This window comes from Pseudoliparis swirei, chromosome 12, assembly GCF_029220125.1.
Source record: "Pseudoliparis swirei isolate HS2019 ecotype Mariana Trench chromosome 12, NWPU_hadal_v1, whole genome shotgun sequence".
Taxonomy (NCBI): domain Eukaryota; kingdom Metazoa; phylum Chordata; class Actinopteri; order Perciformes; family Liparidae; genus Pseudoliparis; species Pseudoliparis swirei.
Genome location: NC_079399.1, coordinates 7,266,004 through 7,280,562, shown reverse-complemented (window position 1 = coordinate 7,280,562; position 14,559 = coordinate 7,266,004). Strand labels below are relative to the sequence as shown.

The following is a 14,559-nucleotide window of genomic DNA, read 5'->3' as shown; positions in this document are numbered from 1 at the left end:
TTAAGTCATCAAGTGTGTTTGGTCTTATCATCGTCTCTATAATATATACGATGATATATAATATATTCATTCAACTGCTTTGATCGAGTTAAAAAAGTCATTGCACGGCTATTCAGACTTTGAACCGCTAGGGGCCAGTAGCGCTACAAGAAAAGCGCTAAATTACCAAACAAAGAAGAAGAAGAAGAAGAAGCAGGGCAACATTGCGCATGCGTACACCACGTACACCGATGATCGGAGCTGTCTCGACTGGATGCTAGCTGGCTAGCTAACGGTCTGTCAAGTCGCACACATTGGGCTAGAAGGGGGAAGCGCAGCGGTGGAGAAGAAGGGCGACTTGAGTGCCGCGACGAAATGGCCGGCCAACAGTTCCAGTACGACGACAGCGGCAACACCTTTTTCTATTTCCTCACGTCCTTCGTCGGACTCATTGTGGTCCCGGCGACATATTACCTGTGGCCCCGGGATCAGAATGCTGGTAAGGCCCGATGTCTGTCTCGGCGCTAACTCGGCGAGCTAACGCAAGAGCAGAGCCGGTGTAACGCGAAGTGTTGTCGTTTAACGTTTCCATATTCACGAGTCGTCGCCTCTGTTAATCTGGGGAGCGTCCTGCTCGACGCGGAAGGCTGTGCGACGTCACCCGACGTTACTTTAACTTGTAAACGTGCAAAGCTTGCAGGCGTTACGAAGATGATGCCCACGTCTCTCTCACTGTTCAGAGTTAGACTACAAGTGGTAACACAGTTCGTTAAACCACCAGCGTTAACGTTACTCTTGACGTCAAAAAAAAACCTAATGGTCGCCTTCTTCGGCGGGTTAAGACAAATTAGTTTTAAGTGCTGACGAGTGAAGCCAGAGATTAAAACATCAAAACCCAGCGTCACTCTCCGCAGTTCTGGTGCTTGTGGCTTTATTGACCTTATCCGATGCGGTCTTATCGCAGCGGCCTTACATCTGTTTGTCAACAACGGAGCCTATCTAACGTGGGTTATGTAACAAATACAAGCACACTTTACTGGGAATAGTTCAATGACAAGTCGCCAAAGAGTTGTAGATGTGGTTGACAGTTCAGGGTTATTTGAGTATCCGGTTAAATATTGCATTATACATTAGGTTATCCCAGATAATACAACTGCATTAACGGGTAAGAAATTAATATACTTTAATTAATTCACATTTCTGAACTTATTTCAAGCCGATTGAAGGAAAAGTGAGCCTTTTCTTGCATGGCTAACATATCCACATTAATGATATGTTATTAGTGAATATGGCTCTTGCCCCTGGTTTTTAGATTGTTATCTTAAAGCACCAGTAATGTGACCGGTACGATGGTGCGAGTGTGTCAGTAATCCCTCGCTCTCTTTCATCCTCTTTCCAGAACAACTGCGTCTGAAGAACCTGCGGAGGGTGCATGGCAGGTGTCTGTGGTACCAGCTCAGGCTGACGAAGTCCCAGCAGAGCATGGTCCCAACACTAAAGTGAGTCCCAGTACTTGGGTTTATAGTTATATTTGTGAAATAAAAAATGATGCGTTGGCCCCGAGTGGTTAATCTTTTAAATCAATCACTGTTGGTAGTTATTTATGGAATGTGTCGCACCTTACCCAGGTGCAGCTTCAGTCTCATTTGACATATGATTGATTGGCCATAATAAGCATAGCACATTAATAGCTTGATGGTTTGTTCCTTTCTCCTTTTTGTTGTCAAATGTGACCTCACCTGTGTCGTTTGGGCGGGACCCTGTCTGAGCTGTTTGCATGTAGAAAGCTCACTCTTCCTTCCATCTGGAGATGTTCCTGATATCGTACTGGTTGTCTCGGTGTGCGTCTGCAGCTGGCCAAATGTTGTTACTGTTGTGTGAAGAGGCAAAGGCCACGCTGTCCACAGCGTAGGCAGACTCGAGCTTAGATGTGCGTGTGGAGATGCTTTTGTTTGGTAATGTTTGGTACAAGTTTGGCTTATGACGATTTTCATGCGTATACCTCTTAAGTGACGTGTGCTGTCAGTGTAAACACCACGCTGCACTGTTTAACGTTTCTCTCATCATGAACCTGTTTTCTCCATTTATTTGTTCTGTGTGTGGTGGGTTCATGGAAAGATGGGTTTTCAAGTGAGGTTCAGCGTCTCACTCGTCTTCTGTGACTGAAGCATCCAGCCTGTACATCAGTCTAGAAGTGGAATCCATCATGTATTCTTTCTGTTTGAGACACCGAGACAACTCAGGCCAGTGACCGGTTGTCATGGCAACAGATGCTGCAGAGTAGGCCATAGGGTTTTGCCATTGTCATGGAAACAAGTTCAACTTTAATGCATAAGGAAACAACAACATTGTCAGACCATGTCCTGCTCCACTGCTTGTTCGCAGTGGATCCTGTCGTTTTGTAAATGACCTAATGGTCGTTGCTTTGTACCCCAAAAGCGAGATGAGATTGCAGATTGCTTCTGCACCCAGTCTGAACTCCAAACAGTTCTCACAATTGTGAGCCCCGGCGTGGCAGTGACTCAGAAAAAAGTTAGACGGGCCTGATGTTTTCTCCAGGGAGCACAGACGTGTGTGACACACTTTTCTTTTTTGTGTGTTGCCGTTTTCAGGAAAGCAGCCTTGTTGTTGGGCTGGGCTGTGTTCCTGCTGCTGGCCTACAAGGTGTCCAAGCTGGACAGAGAGTACCAGGAGTATAATCCATATGAAGTTCTCAACTTGGACCCGGTAAACACACACGCACACATACACAAAACATCAATTCTGCTGTATTCTACAAATCCTCGACAGTCCCAGAAGACACGTTTTATCTCGTGTGCATAAGACCCATAACTTCTGAAGATAAAAATAGCATCTTTCATCACTTCTGAGATTCCACTGTGTTACTTCTGTTACTTGCACTATATATAGCGTGGAAATGAATTGTAAGTATAATTCTGTCCCCAGGGTGCATCACTGTCAGAAATCAAGAAGCAATACCGTCTACTGTCGCTCAAGTACCACCCGGACAAAGGTGGCGATGAGTCCACGTTCATGAGGATTGCCAAAGCCTACGCTGCGTAAGTGTCCTTCAGGTCTCGACTTTGTAAGCCAGACAGAAAGACTGCATAAATAATCACAAGAGTACTATTGGCAAAAATACAAACGAACCAACTACACAATGAACAGAAATGATAAACAATTACAAGAATCATAGTGTGACCACACAAGATTTAAATTAGAGGAGAGGTGTGAGGTCATTTGGAGTAGTTGTATCATTCATATATGCACAATCACATGCATATGAATCAATTGAAAGGCCAAAATGTGGAATTTAATTTAATTATATGACTTGAATTTGTTTCCACAGTCTGACCAATGAACAGTCACGACAGAACTGGGAAACGTACGGCAACCCGGACGGTCCAGGAGGTGAGTGAAGCTACCTCACGTCACACACACACACTTGCACTCGTGTGAGTTGCCACACCTTCTGCGCTCGATTCCAGGGAATCGGCCTCTTGTGGCCATGAATGTGTTAAACAATGGACGGTGAGCTGAAACACGCCAACCCATTTATGTCAGTGGGAGCTGAGCCAACGCTGAAAATGTTTCCCACTTTAACACGAACACTTCTACCGTGGCTTTTCATTATGCATTTTCACTGTGCTGTAATTATTGAACGACGTATTAATGTTGTCCACCTTTCTCTTATCCTGATGGAATGTTCTGGAAAAGTTCAATAAATTAATAGTCTGTATGAATCGCATACATGAGCACATGCTCAAGCCTGTTTTTGTGTTGTCCTGTGTGAATTAAATACTTGACAGATGAAAAGAAAGAATATTTAATCATTTGCAAAAACATTTTCAAGTGGGGGAAAAACAAATAGATACTTCCTTTATAGACACAGTTTGTTCATCCCATTGAAATGACATTACCTCAAAATATTCCACGACTGTGTTTCTGTACAATTTTAACTGGCGTCTTATTATCAATTTAGATGACGTAACTGTTTAAGATATCTCTGCTTTCCTGCAGTAGGAGATTTTGACGTTTTGCCTCTTATGTCTGTCTCTTCTTCTAGCAACCAGCTTTGGTATTGCCCTGCCGGCCTGGATTGTTGACCAGAAGAACTCAATGCTGGTATATATTTATTGATTATGTCAATGTAATTTTTACTGATAAAACTAACTTGATTTTGCTTGAAATGTTCTGTATTATACGAGCAGAGAGCCAATGTCATCAATGACCCAAAGAGTGTATTCTATGTTGCCTCCTTCTGCAGGTGCTGTTGGTGTATGGACTCGCCTTCATGGTCGTCCTTCCTGTGGTTGTGGTAAGTCCTGTTTAATAGAGTGTATGCCCTCTCCTTCTTGCGTTTCCTTATTTTTCACCTCTCTTAATATTCCTTTTCTTTTGTGCTTGCCCATCGTAGGGCACATGGTGGTACCGCTCCATCCGATACAGCGGAGACCAGATTCTCATCAACACCACGCAGCTCTTCATGCATTTCATGTACAAGACGCCCAACATGAACATGAAGCGTGAGTCTCTTCTTCCCATAATATACGACCACAGTTAAGGTGACCGAGCCGTACAACTGGGAAACAATGACTGTTCATGTGGCTGAAACGGGCAGATAAATTGCTTCCTGCGTACAGTAAGAGGCTCTCCAGGGAAAACCTCTTACTGTATGCATTTACTTATTTAAGATGTGTACTTATTAAGATGTCTACTTATTAAGATGTCTACTCATTTAAGATGTCTACTCATTAAGATGTCTACTTATTAAGATGTCTACTCATTTAAGATGTCTACTCATTAAGATGTCTACTTATTAAGATGTCTACTTATAATTATATCATATAATTTGACTTAAAATCAAATATATATGTGTATATATATATATATATATATGAGGTTTCGGTTCATCAGTGTGTCATATTTTTACCTTCGCATTGAAAATGCCGGAAGGTTATGTTTTGACCGCCGTGTATTTATTTATTTATTTGTATGCGTGTTATTCGCAAAACTCAAAAAGTATTGAACCGAATCGCATGAAATTTGGTGGGATGATTGTTTATTATCCGGGGACCAGTTGATTAGATTTTGGGATCGATCGGGTCAAAGGTCAAGGTCAAAGGTCATGATCAGGTCAAATCTTCTTGAATCACATGGAATTTGGTGGGATGATTGGTTATTATCCGGGGACCATTTGATTTGATTTTGGGATCAATCGGGTCAAAGGTCAAGGTCATGGAAAGGTCAAACTCTTTTTTTACCATAGCACGATACGTTTTTGTCCAATTGGCATGCAACTAATGCCAAAATGTTCATAATTCAATGCCCAATCTTGTGATATGCGAAGGTATGCGCTCTACCGAGTGCCCGTTCTAGTTCTTTCTTTTTTTGTACTCATTCTGATTTTCACATTCTTCCTTCCAGGGTTGGCGATGGTGTTGACAGCAGCGTTTGAATTTGACCCTCGCAGCAATAAAGATGCCACCATACGACCAACAGACAACATCGAAGTGCCACAGGTATACCAAAAACCTGATGTGTGTGTGTGAGAACAACTTCATCAGGCTTGCAAAGCTTTGCATCTGTGTGAGGAGTTCATAGGTCGACACTATGAGACGGTCAGTGTGTCAGAAACAACCTCTCCTGTCTGTCTTGCAGTTGATCCGTGAGTTGGGGAATATCAATGTGAAGAAGAAGGAGCCTCCGTTCTGCTATCCTTACAGTTTGAAGGCCAGGGTCTTGGTGCTTGCCCACCTGGCACGCATGGACGTGTCGGAGGAGTTGGAGGAAGGTAAGTCACTTCGATGTTCGTGTCGAATAATCAAGAAAATGATGTTTTACTATGCGATGAGGTATTCAAATTACTATTCTAGGAGCGACTCTTAGGAGGGCCATGTCCGTAGAAACAACCCAGTGAGTTAGCTTACCCAGCTCCACGTCTGTCTTCTCCAAAGAAACTGGTTTGTTATTGGAATAAAAAAGGGCGATCTAAAAAAAAAAAAAACCATTGCACAAGTTATTTTGGAGTTGGGAAGTCCCAAGATTTCCTCATGAATACACAACCCTACTACCCTGTTAGTATATTTACACTCCTACACAGAGGTGATGTTACATACTCAAAAAGGACAAGCACTAGTTTTCCCAGCTGTTTGTGAAGCGTAAACAAGACTTAGCAAGTCTCAGCAGGTCGTGCTGTCTTGTAGAATGCGGAGTTAGAGCTGCAGAAGTTATTATAGTTTATGAAGTGAGCACACAACGTGAGACTATTGCATGTTATCCGGACACTGGGAAGGTTTCAGAACATTGTTGAAGTGCGGGACAATACGCCTTATCTGCATAATAGCGCTATCTTTAAAAAAATATTACCTGAAAGAAATGACACAATGAATTATATTTGTATATTTCGATTCCAGATCAGAGGTTTGTGGTGAGGAAGAGTCCTGCGCTCCTGCAGGAGATGATCAACGTCGGCTGTCAGCTTACTATGATGGCCAACAGCAGAGGAGGTACACACACACACACACACACACGCACACAATTCCAAATTTAGCCGGAGCAGAAGTTATCACTTTGAATAATATTCTCACAAGCCTCAACCCACATAACAATCTCGCCCATTGCCTCCAGGTTTCCACGCTCCTCGACTGGTTACCATAGAGAACTGTATGAAGCTGACCCAAATGATAGTGCAGGGTCTGCAGGAGTCCAATTCGCCACTGTTGCAGCTGCCCCACTTTGAGGAGGAGCACCTCCGCTACTGCGTCTCTAAGAAGGTAACTGCAGAGCGTCTGTACATGCAGAGAGAGAACAGATGAAGAACGGTTCGGTCGTGCAACCGGTCGATGTATAATTTGACGTCTCTTCTCTAGTATAAAGTTCGGAGCCTCCAGGACCTGGTCAGCCTCAAGGACTCCGACAGACGCAGCATGCTGCGTTTCTTGGGGGAGGAGAAGTACGATGAGGTCTTTGCTGTGCTGGGCAGCTTCCCTCACATCGCCATGGTCACCAAACTGCAGGGTGAGTCCGAACAATCCCACTTCCAAATAGACTTTTAGTTGTCCACCAGCCGGCCGGTGACACGTCTGTCTTTTACACAATAACTGATGACGTCACTGAATTACTAGAGAAAGATGTATAACATAAGATCAAAGAAGTCGTGAAATAGTTTTGGGCCGCACGCAAATGCATGAGTCCAGTTTCACACTCTTCGATGCAGTTTGAAAAAGTGTGACGGGGTCCAGACTTATTGTAGAACTACACCGATTTTTCAGTTTTGTCAAACGTTTGGTTGTTGAAAGATGTTTTTTTCTTTTTCTTTGCAGTCCTTGATGATGAAGACAGCAATAACATCACAGCAGGCTCTATTGTAACAGTAACTGTCACCTTAACCAGAAAATGTATGGCGGTAAGTACTTGTGTGCATTTGGTTAAACACTGACATCATCCTGCATATCAACGAGTTTCTAGAAACCATCTGTGGCTCGGATTTTTCTTAATGTTGCCTTGGAGATGCAATTCCGTGGATGGCCACCAGAGTGTACCATTGACTGCATGCGGTGTTGAACATTGTGAATGAACTATGTGTGAACTGTGTGTGCAGGAGGTGTTTGAAAAGGAGCAGGACTCATCACCGTGTCAAACAGAGGAGGCCGCCACGACGGAGGAAGGAGTAAGGAATAACGCTCGCACGCAGCGCCACGCCATCGCTGAACACCGTCCCTCTGATGGCTGTCAGCGTGAACACATTGAGAAGCGTGTACCTAACCTTATTTCCTGTATCCGTCAAGCAGGGAGACTCGAGTAAAACCAAAACAAAAGTGTGGCAGAACAAGAGTAAACCTGCTAAAAAGACACCCAAGTCGAAGAAGAAAAAATTAACCAAGAAGAAGGCCACTCCTGCGCCTGCTAAAACCAAGCAGGCCAATGGCAACGTGGCAGGAAATGTACGTGTCCAATCACAGCTGAATAGCCTGTGTACATTTTTTTTATTTTACCGCTGCCATGGGCATCATTTAATCCTGCTCTCAATGTTGATGTCACAGGAAGTTGTAGCAGCAACAGCCGCAGCCGCAACAGCAGCCGCAACAGCAGCCGCAACAGCAGCCGCAACAGCAACAGCAGCCGCAACAGCAACAGCAACAACAACAACAACAGCAGCAACAACAACAACAGCAGCAGTAGTGAAGGAGGAAGAGGAGGAGGCCTCGGACAAGGGCAGCGAGTCGGACGAGGCTGAGGCCGAGGCCAACAAGGACTCTCCCAGCGAGAGAGACGAAGACAGCGAAAAACAGAGCGACACGGAGGTGGACGAGATCGCCGGCGACGACGAAGAGGTCAGAGAACTTTAAAGGGGCACGTATGTCCGTGGCCCGGCCGGAGCATGTGACGAAAATATCTCTCGTGTTTCGGTGTCACGACATTAGATATCTAGAAGCGCAACATTGCGACGCTCGGTCCGAGTATTGCCCTGAACACAAGATGTGGTAATGACGCACTGCGCCTCCGTGTACCAAAACCTAACCCTCCGCTCTCCTGCACCGCTCCGTCAGGAGTGGGCGGCGCTGCAGCAAAGCATCCAGCGGCGAGAGCGCGCTCTGCTGGAGACCAAGTCGAAGGTGACGCACCCCGTCTACAGCGTCTACTTCCCCGAGGAGAAGCACGAGTGGTGGTGGCTGTACATCGCCGACCGCCGAGACCAGACCCTCGTCTCCATGCCCTACCACGTCTGCACGTTAAAAGACACGGAAGAGGTGGGTTTACCTTCTTTTTTTTCTTCTTTTTTCGACATAACGAGTATATAAAATGGCATATCGTATTTTCTCAGTGTCCAACGGGACATTTTAAAATCCTTATCGCCCCAACAAGCTGAAATATGAAAACCTCAAATATATTCAATGTACGATTTTATTAAACGGATGAAAAGCACAAAAATCCTCATATTTGAGAAGCTAGAACGAGAAAACATTTGGCATTTCCTCTTGATAAATCACTGAAACCATTAATTGATTCTTAAAATATAAAGATGTATCTATTAAAATAAAATACATCAAGGCTGTATTGCGGCTTATGCTTTAATCCGTCTTAATCGGGTCTTAATAAGTTAAAGAGTGTGTGTGTGTGTGTGTGTGCACGTTGTTTTCAGTGCACCGTAGCCCCTCACACGTCCTGTTGCTAGGCAACCCTCTGCACCTTTGTCGCTATTTCCTCAGAGGAGAGTGCAGACGTGTGCGTGTGCGCGTTTGATTTTCCCCTCTGATCCTCGGGTCCTCCGGCAACAATCGACAGCGAGGTCAAAGCCTAATGGCGCCCGTGTCGCTCTGCACGACCAGGAATGAAATGGCTCGCGGCGCCCCGCCCACTCCCACCGGCGCCCCGCCCACTCCCACCGGCGCCCTGGCTCGCAATCAATTAGTCTGTCACCTCAACACTTCCTGCTGTCGTTGGTGTCGTGTGGCTGCGTTGGCGTTTGACGGGCATGTTTCTTTTAGGGGAGGGCAGGAGATCGGCTCGTAACCGCCGCTGTCTTCACGGCCCACTCGCCGCTCACCCGCCGAATAATAATTAGCCCCATTGTGCTGATAATGAGATGTTTCCCATGTGTAATTGCACGGCGCAGTAATCACAGCCTGTGAGATATTGATGGGCTGATATTTACAGTTGGACCCCATCAGCATGTCGTATCCTTTTTATTCATTCCGCTGAATATCACACGTGCCTCGCGTGCCTCGAGGGGCTATAAATGGCGGACAGCGCAGGACGCCCCCCCCCCCCCCGAGGTGGCTCATTCGTGCCTCTGCCGCTCCACGATTGTGCGTCCTCGTCAGTAATTGCGGATCGTCTTTCTCATGAATGTACCGTCTTCCGAGATGTTTAAGTGTTTTGTCCTTTTCCCGGTTTGCCTTCTTCACGGCTGACGACAGTCATCCCGTTTCTCGGTGCGGTGGCTATTTTAGTCTCGACATCGACGACCGTAACCTTCGATCCACAATGTAGCATCGCCGCACGCTTCACTGTAACGCTACACTTAGTGCGTCGAGCAATCGTGCCGCCAGTCACACAGTTATGTGGCTGCACCTGGAGAGTGCTCCTGTGATTAGATTTGACAGCTGTGTGTGTGTGTGTGTTGTTCCCCAGGTGGAGCTAAAGTTTCCAGCCCCCTCCAAGATGGGCAACTACCAATATTCTATCATCCTTCGCTCTGATTCCTACCTGGGCCTGGACCAGATCAGGCCTCTCAAGGTGACAAGAAAGCTGTGTGTGCATATATGTGTGTGTGTGGAGGAAGTCGGCTGAGACGATAGATCCCCCCCTCCCCCTCCTCCTCCTCCTCTTCACCAAAGCCAAACTGTACCAGCAGCTCGCTGAACAATGGTGTTGATTGCTGCCAAGGGGATTTGTTAGCAGCCAAACAGAGCATGAATCGTACTGTTATTTATTCATTAATTCCAACACCTGAGACATTTAGAGAGTGCGCTTGTAGCGCGATCAGGCCTGACATTTACAATTTCAATTCAGTTTATTTGTATAGCCCAATTTCACAAATTACAAATTTCTCCCAAATAACCCTTCAGGAAGAAACCTGGAGGAGAGCAACAGAGGAGGATCCCTCTCCTAGGATGGACAGATGCAATAGATGTAATGTGTACAGAAGGACATATTTAGAGTTAAAATACATTCAATGAATATGACAGAGTGTATGAATAGTTCAAAGTAGGCATATTCGATCCATCAGGCAGATGGTCCATCAGGCAGATGGAGATAGGTACAAGTTAAAGTTATTCTGAGTGTGTCTGAAGAGGATTTATGTTTAATGTAATGTTTACACATTGAAAACCACGGCGGTCATCCAGGTATGTGCGTGTCCTTAAGACGAGGCGACGCTAGTCGACACGCTCTCTGCCGCTTATTCAGTTTGCAGTTTAAAGTCCGTATTGATTATCAATCTAATGGACTAAAACATGACCCTGCAAGAGCTTTTTTACTGTGCGCGAGTCGGGCCGCTGTGGACGGACCACGAAACGACAACTGTGACTCTTGTGCCGTCCTAGCTGGAGGTCCACGAGGCCAAGGCCATGCTGGACAACCACCCGCAGTGGGACATCCCCGACACGGAGGAGGAGGACGAGGAGCAGGAGGACAGCGACGGCATCGAGGAGAGCGAGGACGACGAAGAGGACAACGACTGAACGGCAAGACGCGCTCAGCCCCGCCCCTCTCCGATGGACTGGCCAGCCACTCACTCCTGACCGCCACAACACCCAAGAGCAGCGTATGAGTGCCCGTCACACACACACACACACACAATCACCGGGGAGAGTTTATACACACAGAGCCCCCCTTCTTCTCTTCAATTTTATCTTTACATGGACTGTGACTCCGCCCCTCCACTTTCCCCCTTTTCTACAGAGACTTGTTCGTTAACTTTCCGTTGCTGGCGGAAGAGAATTCTGTGAATACTTGCCCAAGTGTGTGTGTGTGTGTGCACACGTGTGAGCGGATGGTGTGTGTGTGTGTGTGTTTGTATCCTTTTATGTGTTTGTAAAGGTGTGAAAGATGTACACACTGGACTGGAGGACCTATTGTCTGGGCTCTTTTCTTCTTTTCTTGAGGTGGAGTGGGAAATGTACGACCGCTAGTTTGCTAAATTAACTGAACCCCGTGACCTCCGTTTGGACTTCATGACATCGCTCTCGCTCCTAATTTTTAAAACTCACTCGGCACCGATGTGTTTCCACACCAATGATACTTTCTATTGTACAATTAAAAACTGCAGAAGTGTGAGCTTTGGCCCTATTTGTCGGGGATCACGTCAACCATTCGGGACATTTGATCCTTTCGGCGCACCGGAGCCCCGTGGAGTCTCTTCAGGTTGAGTTTTTTTATTTTCGTGCTCGCTGTATGTTTCAGGCGACGTCCGCAGATAGACGCTGATCTCCGCGCGGTTCCGTTAATTATGTTTCTCCTGCCCCCGTGAGCCCCGTCTGACTGTGTTTCAGGAAGAGACGGCTGTGGGTCGGAAGCAGGCGATTCCTGAATGAACCGGCCTCGCGTGTAATGGGGGAATGGCAGAACTTGCAGTGTTACAATTATTTTTTTAAATTAATGAATACTGTTGTCCATATACTACATACAAGTTGTGAGTTTCAGTCTTTTTTAAGGGACTCAAATACTGAGATAGAGATATTATATATAATATCTATCTGTTTGAGACTTTTAAGAGAAATCCTTTCTTTTAAACATTTTTTTGTTCTCTTCCTTTTTACAATTGTAGCACATTCCAGTGTATACTCATTGTCCAAAAGGCCTTATGAATACAACTGAATTACCACAACAGACGAGTCCTTGGGTGCTATGCACCAGTGGTCCTTGGGAGAGCTTTTTTTTCAGTGCGTGTGTTTTGTACCAGTATTTTTCATTTATTTTGATTTAGAGTTAGTCTCCTTATATTAAACTACCACTCCGTCGTCTTGGGATCCATATCACAGATTGTTCCATGACAAAACCTCGAAGTACAGTTGAGTCTGCAAGTCTGTCTTTGGAAGGATGTTGCTAGTCGTACGTGACGCGCGATCGCCCACAACTTTAGGGTAAGACCACGCACATCTCGTCCAGCACCTTGTTTCTGTCGTCATTAAAGTAGAACCAGCTTCATTTTGTTATTTCAACTGCCATTTCAGATGGGAAGGTTTTTCTCCCCACCACATCAGCGTAAGGATTTTGTTTTTGATTTTCTGGCTATCCAAGAGAATCCACTTTGATTTAAACTTACTTTTTATTTTTTTTATTTTTTAAATGTAACAAATTGTCTCGTTTTGTTCCAGTCTATATCTTTTTCTTTTCTTTAATCTGCTAGTTTCCAGTGAAAATCCGAGCTTCCTTGTGCGGCTTTATTCAGAGGGGGTATGAATACTTGTGGGCGCTCTGCCGACACCACATCCTCACAAGGACACACGAGCCCTCCTGTTATTGCGTTCAAAGCAAGTAATATCGTATCGCGCTGCAATAGGATGTACCATCCGTCGTTTTCGCTGCGTGGAAGAAAAAAGAAACTGCAGTGAGGTTAAAATCCGACACCACCTCTCTCACGGCAGACCTCGTCCGGCCAGCAGGCCACCCAATGACTAATCTCTGCCACTTTTGTTTACAAAGAAACTGTCATTGTAAATGGAAAAAAAAATATTATTTGTATTTAAAATCATTTCAAATAAAAAAACTTTAAAATGAGATGGTGTCCTTATTGCTTCCCTCCCACACGGGTAACTCTCATCCAGAAAGGATGCATGGAATGTTCTCTTTCTTTGTCGGTTGCTGCATTAAAACATTCTTTAAAACTGGTCGCCAACCCGTCGATCGAATAATACATATTATATGATTTACATTTCATTACAGGTCATTTAGCTGACGCTTTTATACAAAGCGACTTACACCGTAGACGCAGCTACAAGGAGCAATTCATTCTCTTCTAATCTAAACACAATTGAGGTGCTAAAGGTTCTGGTCTAGGAGCAAGCGACTCAAAAAGCTCCGCCACCATTAAGTGGAGGAGGAGAACATGAGACCCGTGCTCTTGCACTCAGCTGCCTCTCCAGGAGCGACAACCTCTATATACACTCTGCGCTCCGTGATCTCACATGAGACGTCACAGACGATTCGAGTAACGGGCACCGTGGAAACGCTGACGAGAGTAATAATTATTATACGGAACTGAGGAGGATCAAGGTGAGGAAGGCCACGGGTCCAGACGGCATCAGCTCAAGGCTCCTCAAATCCTGCATGCGCAGACCAGCTGTGCGGGATAGTGGAGCACGTCTTCAACTTGAGCTTGAGGCTGGGGAAAGTACCACAGCTGTGGAAGACCTCCTGTGTGGTACCAGTACCGAAGACCTCAACAGCTTCAGGCCCGTGGCATTGACATCCCACCTGATGAAGACCCTGGAGAGGTTGGTCCTTGTCGTTCTTCTTCACCATCTACACCTCGGACTTCAAGCACGACTCTGGCAACGTCTACCTGCAAAAGTTCTCCGACGACTCTGCAATCGTCGGCCTCGTCTCTGCCGACGATGACGGGGAATGCAGAGAACTGAACCAGGACTTTTTGGAATGGTGCCAGTGGAAAATCTTATAAGTACCTGGGTGTTCACCTGAACAACAAACTGGACTGGGCTGACCACGCGCACTCACTTTATAAAAAGGGACAGAGCAGACTCTTTCTGCTGAGGAGACGGAGGTCCTTTGGAGTGCAGGGAGCCCTCCTGAAGACCTTCTTTGACTCTGTGGTGGCATCAGCCATCTTTGATGGAGTGGTCTTCTGGAGCAGCAGCATGGCAGCGGCTGACAGGAAGAGGCTGAACAACACACTGCAGTAGATCGCTGGAGATCCTGGCAAACTCTGCACTTTACTCAGCACTTTACTTTATTTCCCCCTGTATATTAGTATTTAGTTTTTAGTATTTAGTTTTGTGTTTTATATTTATTTTCGTTGATGCTCTGATGTGCACCGCTGCTGTGATTTTTGAAATTTCCCCACTGTGGGACAAATCAAGGAATATGATATCATATCATATCATATTTAGCTGA

The 14,559-nt window shown here is 45.6% G+C and overlaps 1 protein-coding gene across 2 annotated transcripts; it reads left to right on the top strand.

Annotated features, from left to right (window-relative positions):
* Positions 1-227: 227 nt before the first annotated feature.
* sec63 (SEC63 homolog, protein translocation regulator) lies at positions 228-13,206 on the top strand. Of its 2 annotated transcripts, none has more exons than XM_056428528.1 (20): positions 228-478; positions 1,379-1,478; positions 2,592-2,706; positions 2,926-3,038; positions 3,329-3,390; positions 4,046-4,104; positions 4,247-4,297; positions 4,397-4,505; positions 5,407-5,501; positions 5,641-5,773; positions 6,396-6,488; positions 6,610-6,755; positions 6,852-6,999; positions 7,305-7,387; positions 7,583-7,651; positions 7,773-7,925; positions 8,025-8,315; positions 8,532-8,732; positions 10,117-10,221; positions 11,031-13,206. In XM_056428528.1, exons 1-20 carry the CDS (start codon positions 355-357, stop codon positions 11,166-11,168), a joined length of 2,388 nt encoding a protein of 795 aa, XP_056284503.1. In that variant the 5' UTR covers positions 228-354; the 3' UTR covers positions 11,169-13,206. The 2 variants fall into 2 exon arrangements, with proteins under 2 accessions (XP_056284503.1, XP_056284502.1); XM_056428527.1 differs by having other exon boundaries at positions 7,770-7,925.
* The last annotated feature ends 1,353 nt before the right edge of the window (positions 13,207-14,559 follow it).

Bases quoted from the DNA above. Each gene is read 5' to 3' on its own strand.
- sec63 (XM_056428527.1), top strand. From the start codon at position 355: ATGGCCGGCCAACAGTTCCAGTACGACGACAGCGGCAACACCTTTTTC. The intron at 7,000-7,304 runs GTGAGTCCGAAC...TTTTCTTTGCAG, and splicing joins CATGGTCACCAAACTGCAGG to TCCTTGATGATGAAGACAGC. The intron at 7,926-8,024 runs GTACGTGTCCAA...TTGATGTCACAG, and splicing joins ATGGCAACGTGGCAGGAAAT to GAAGTTGTAGCAGCAACAGC.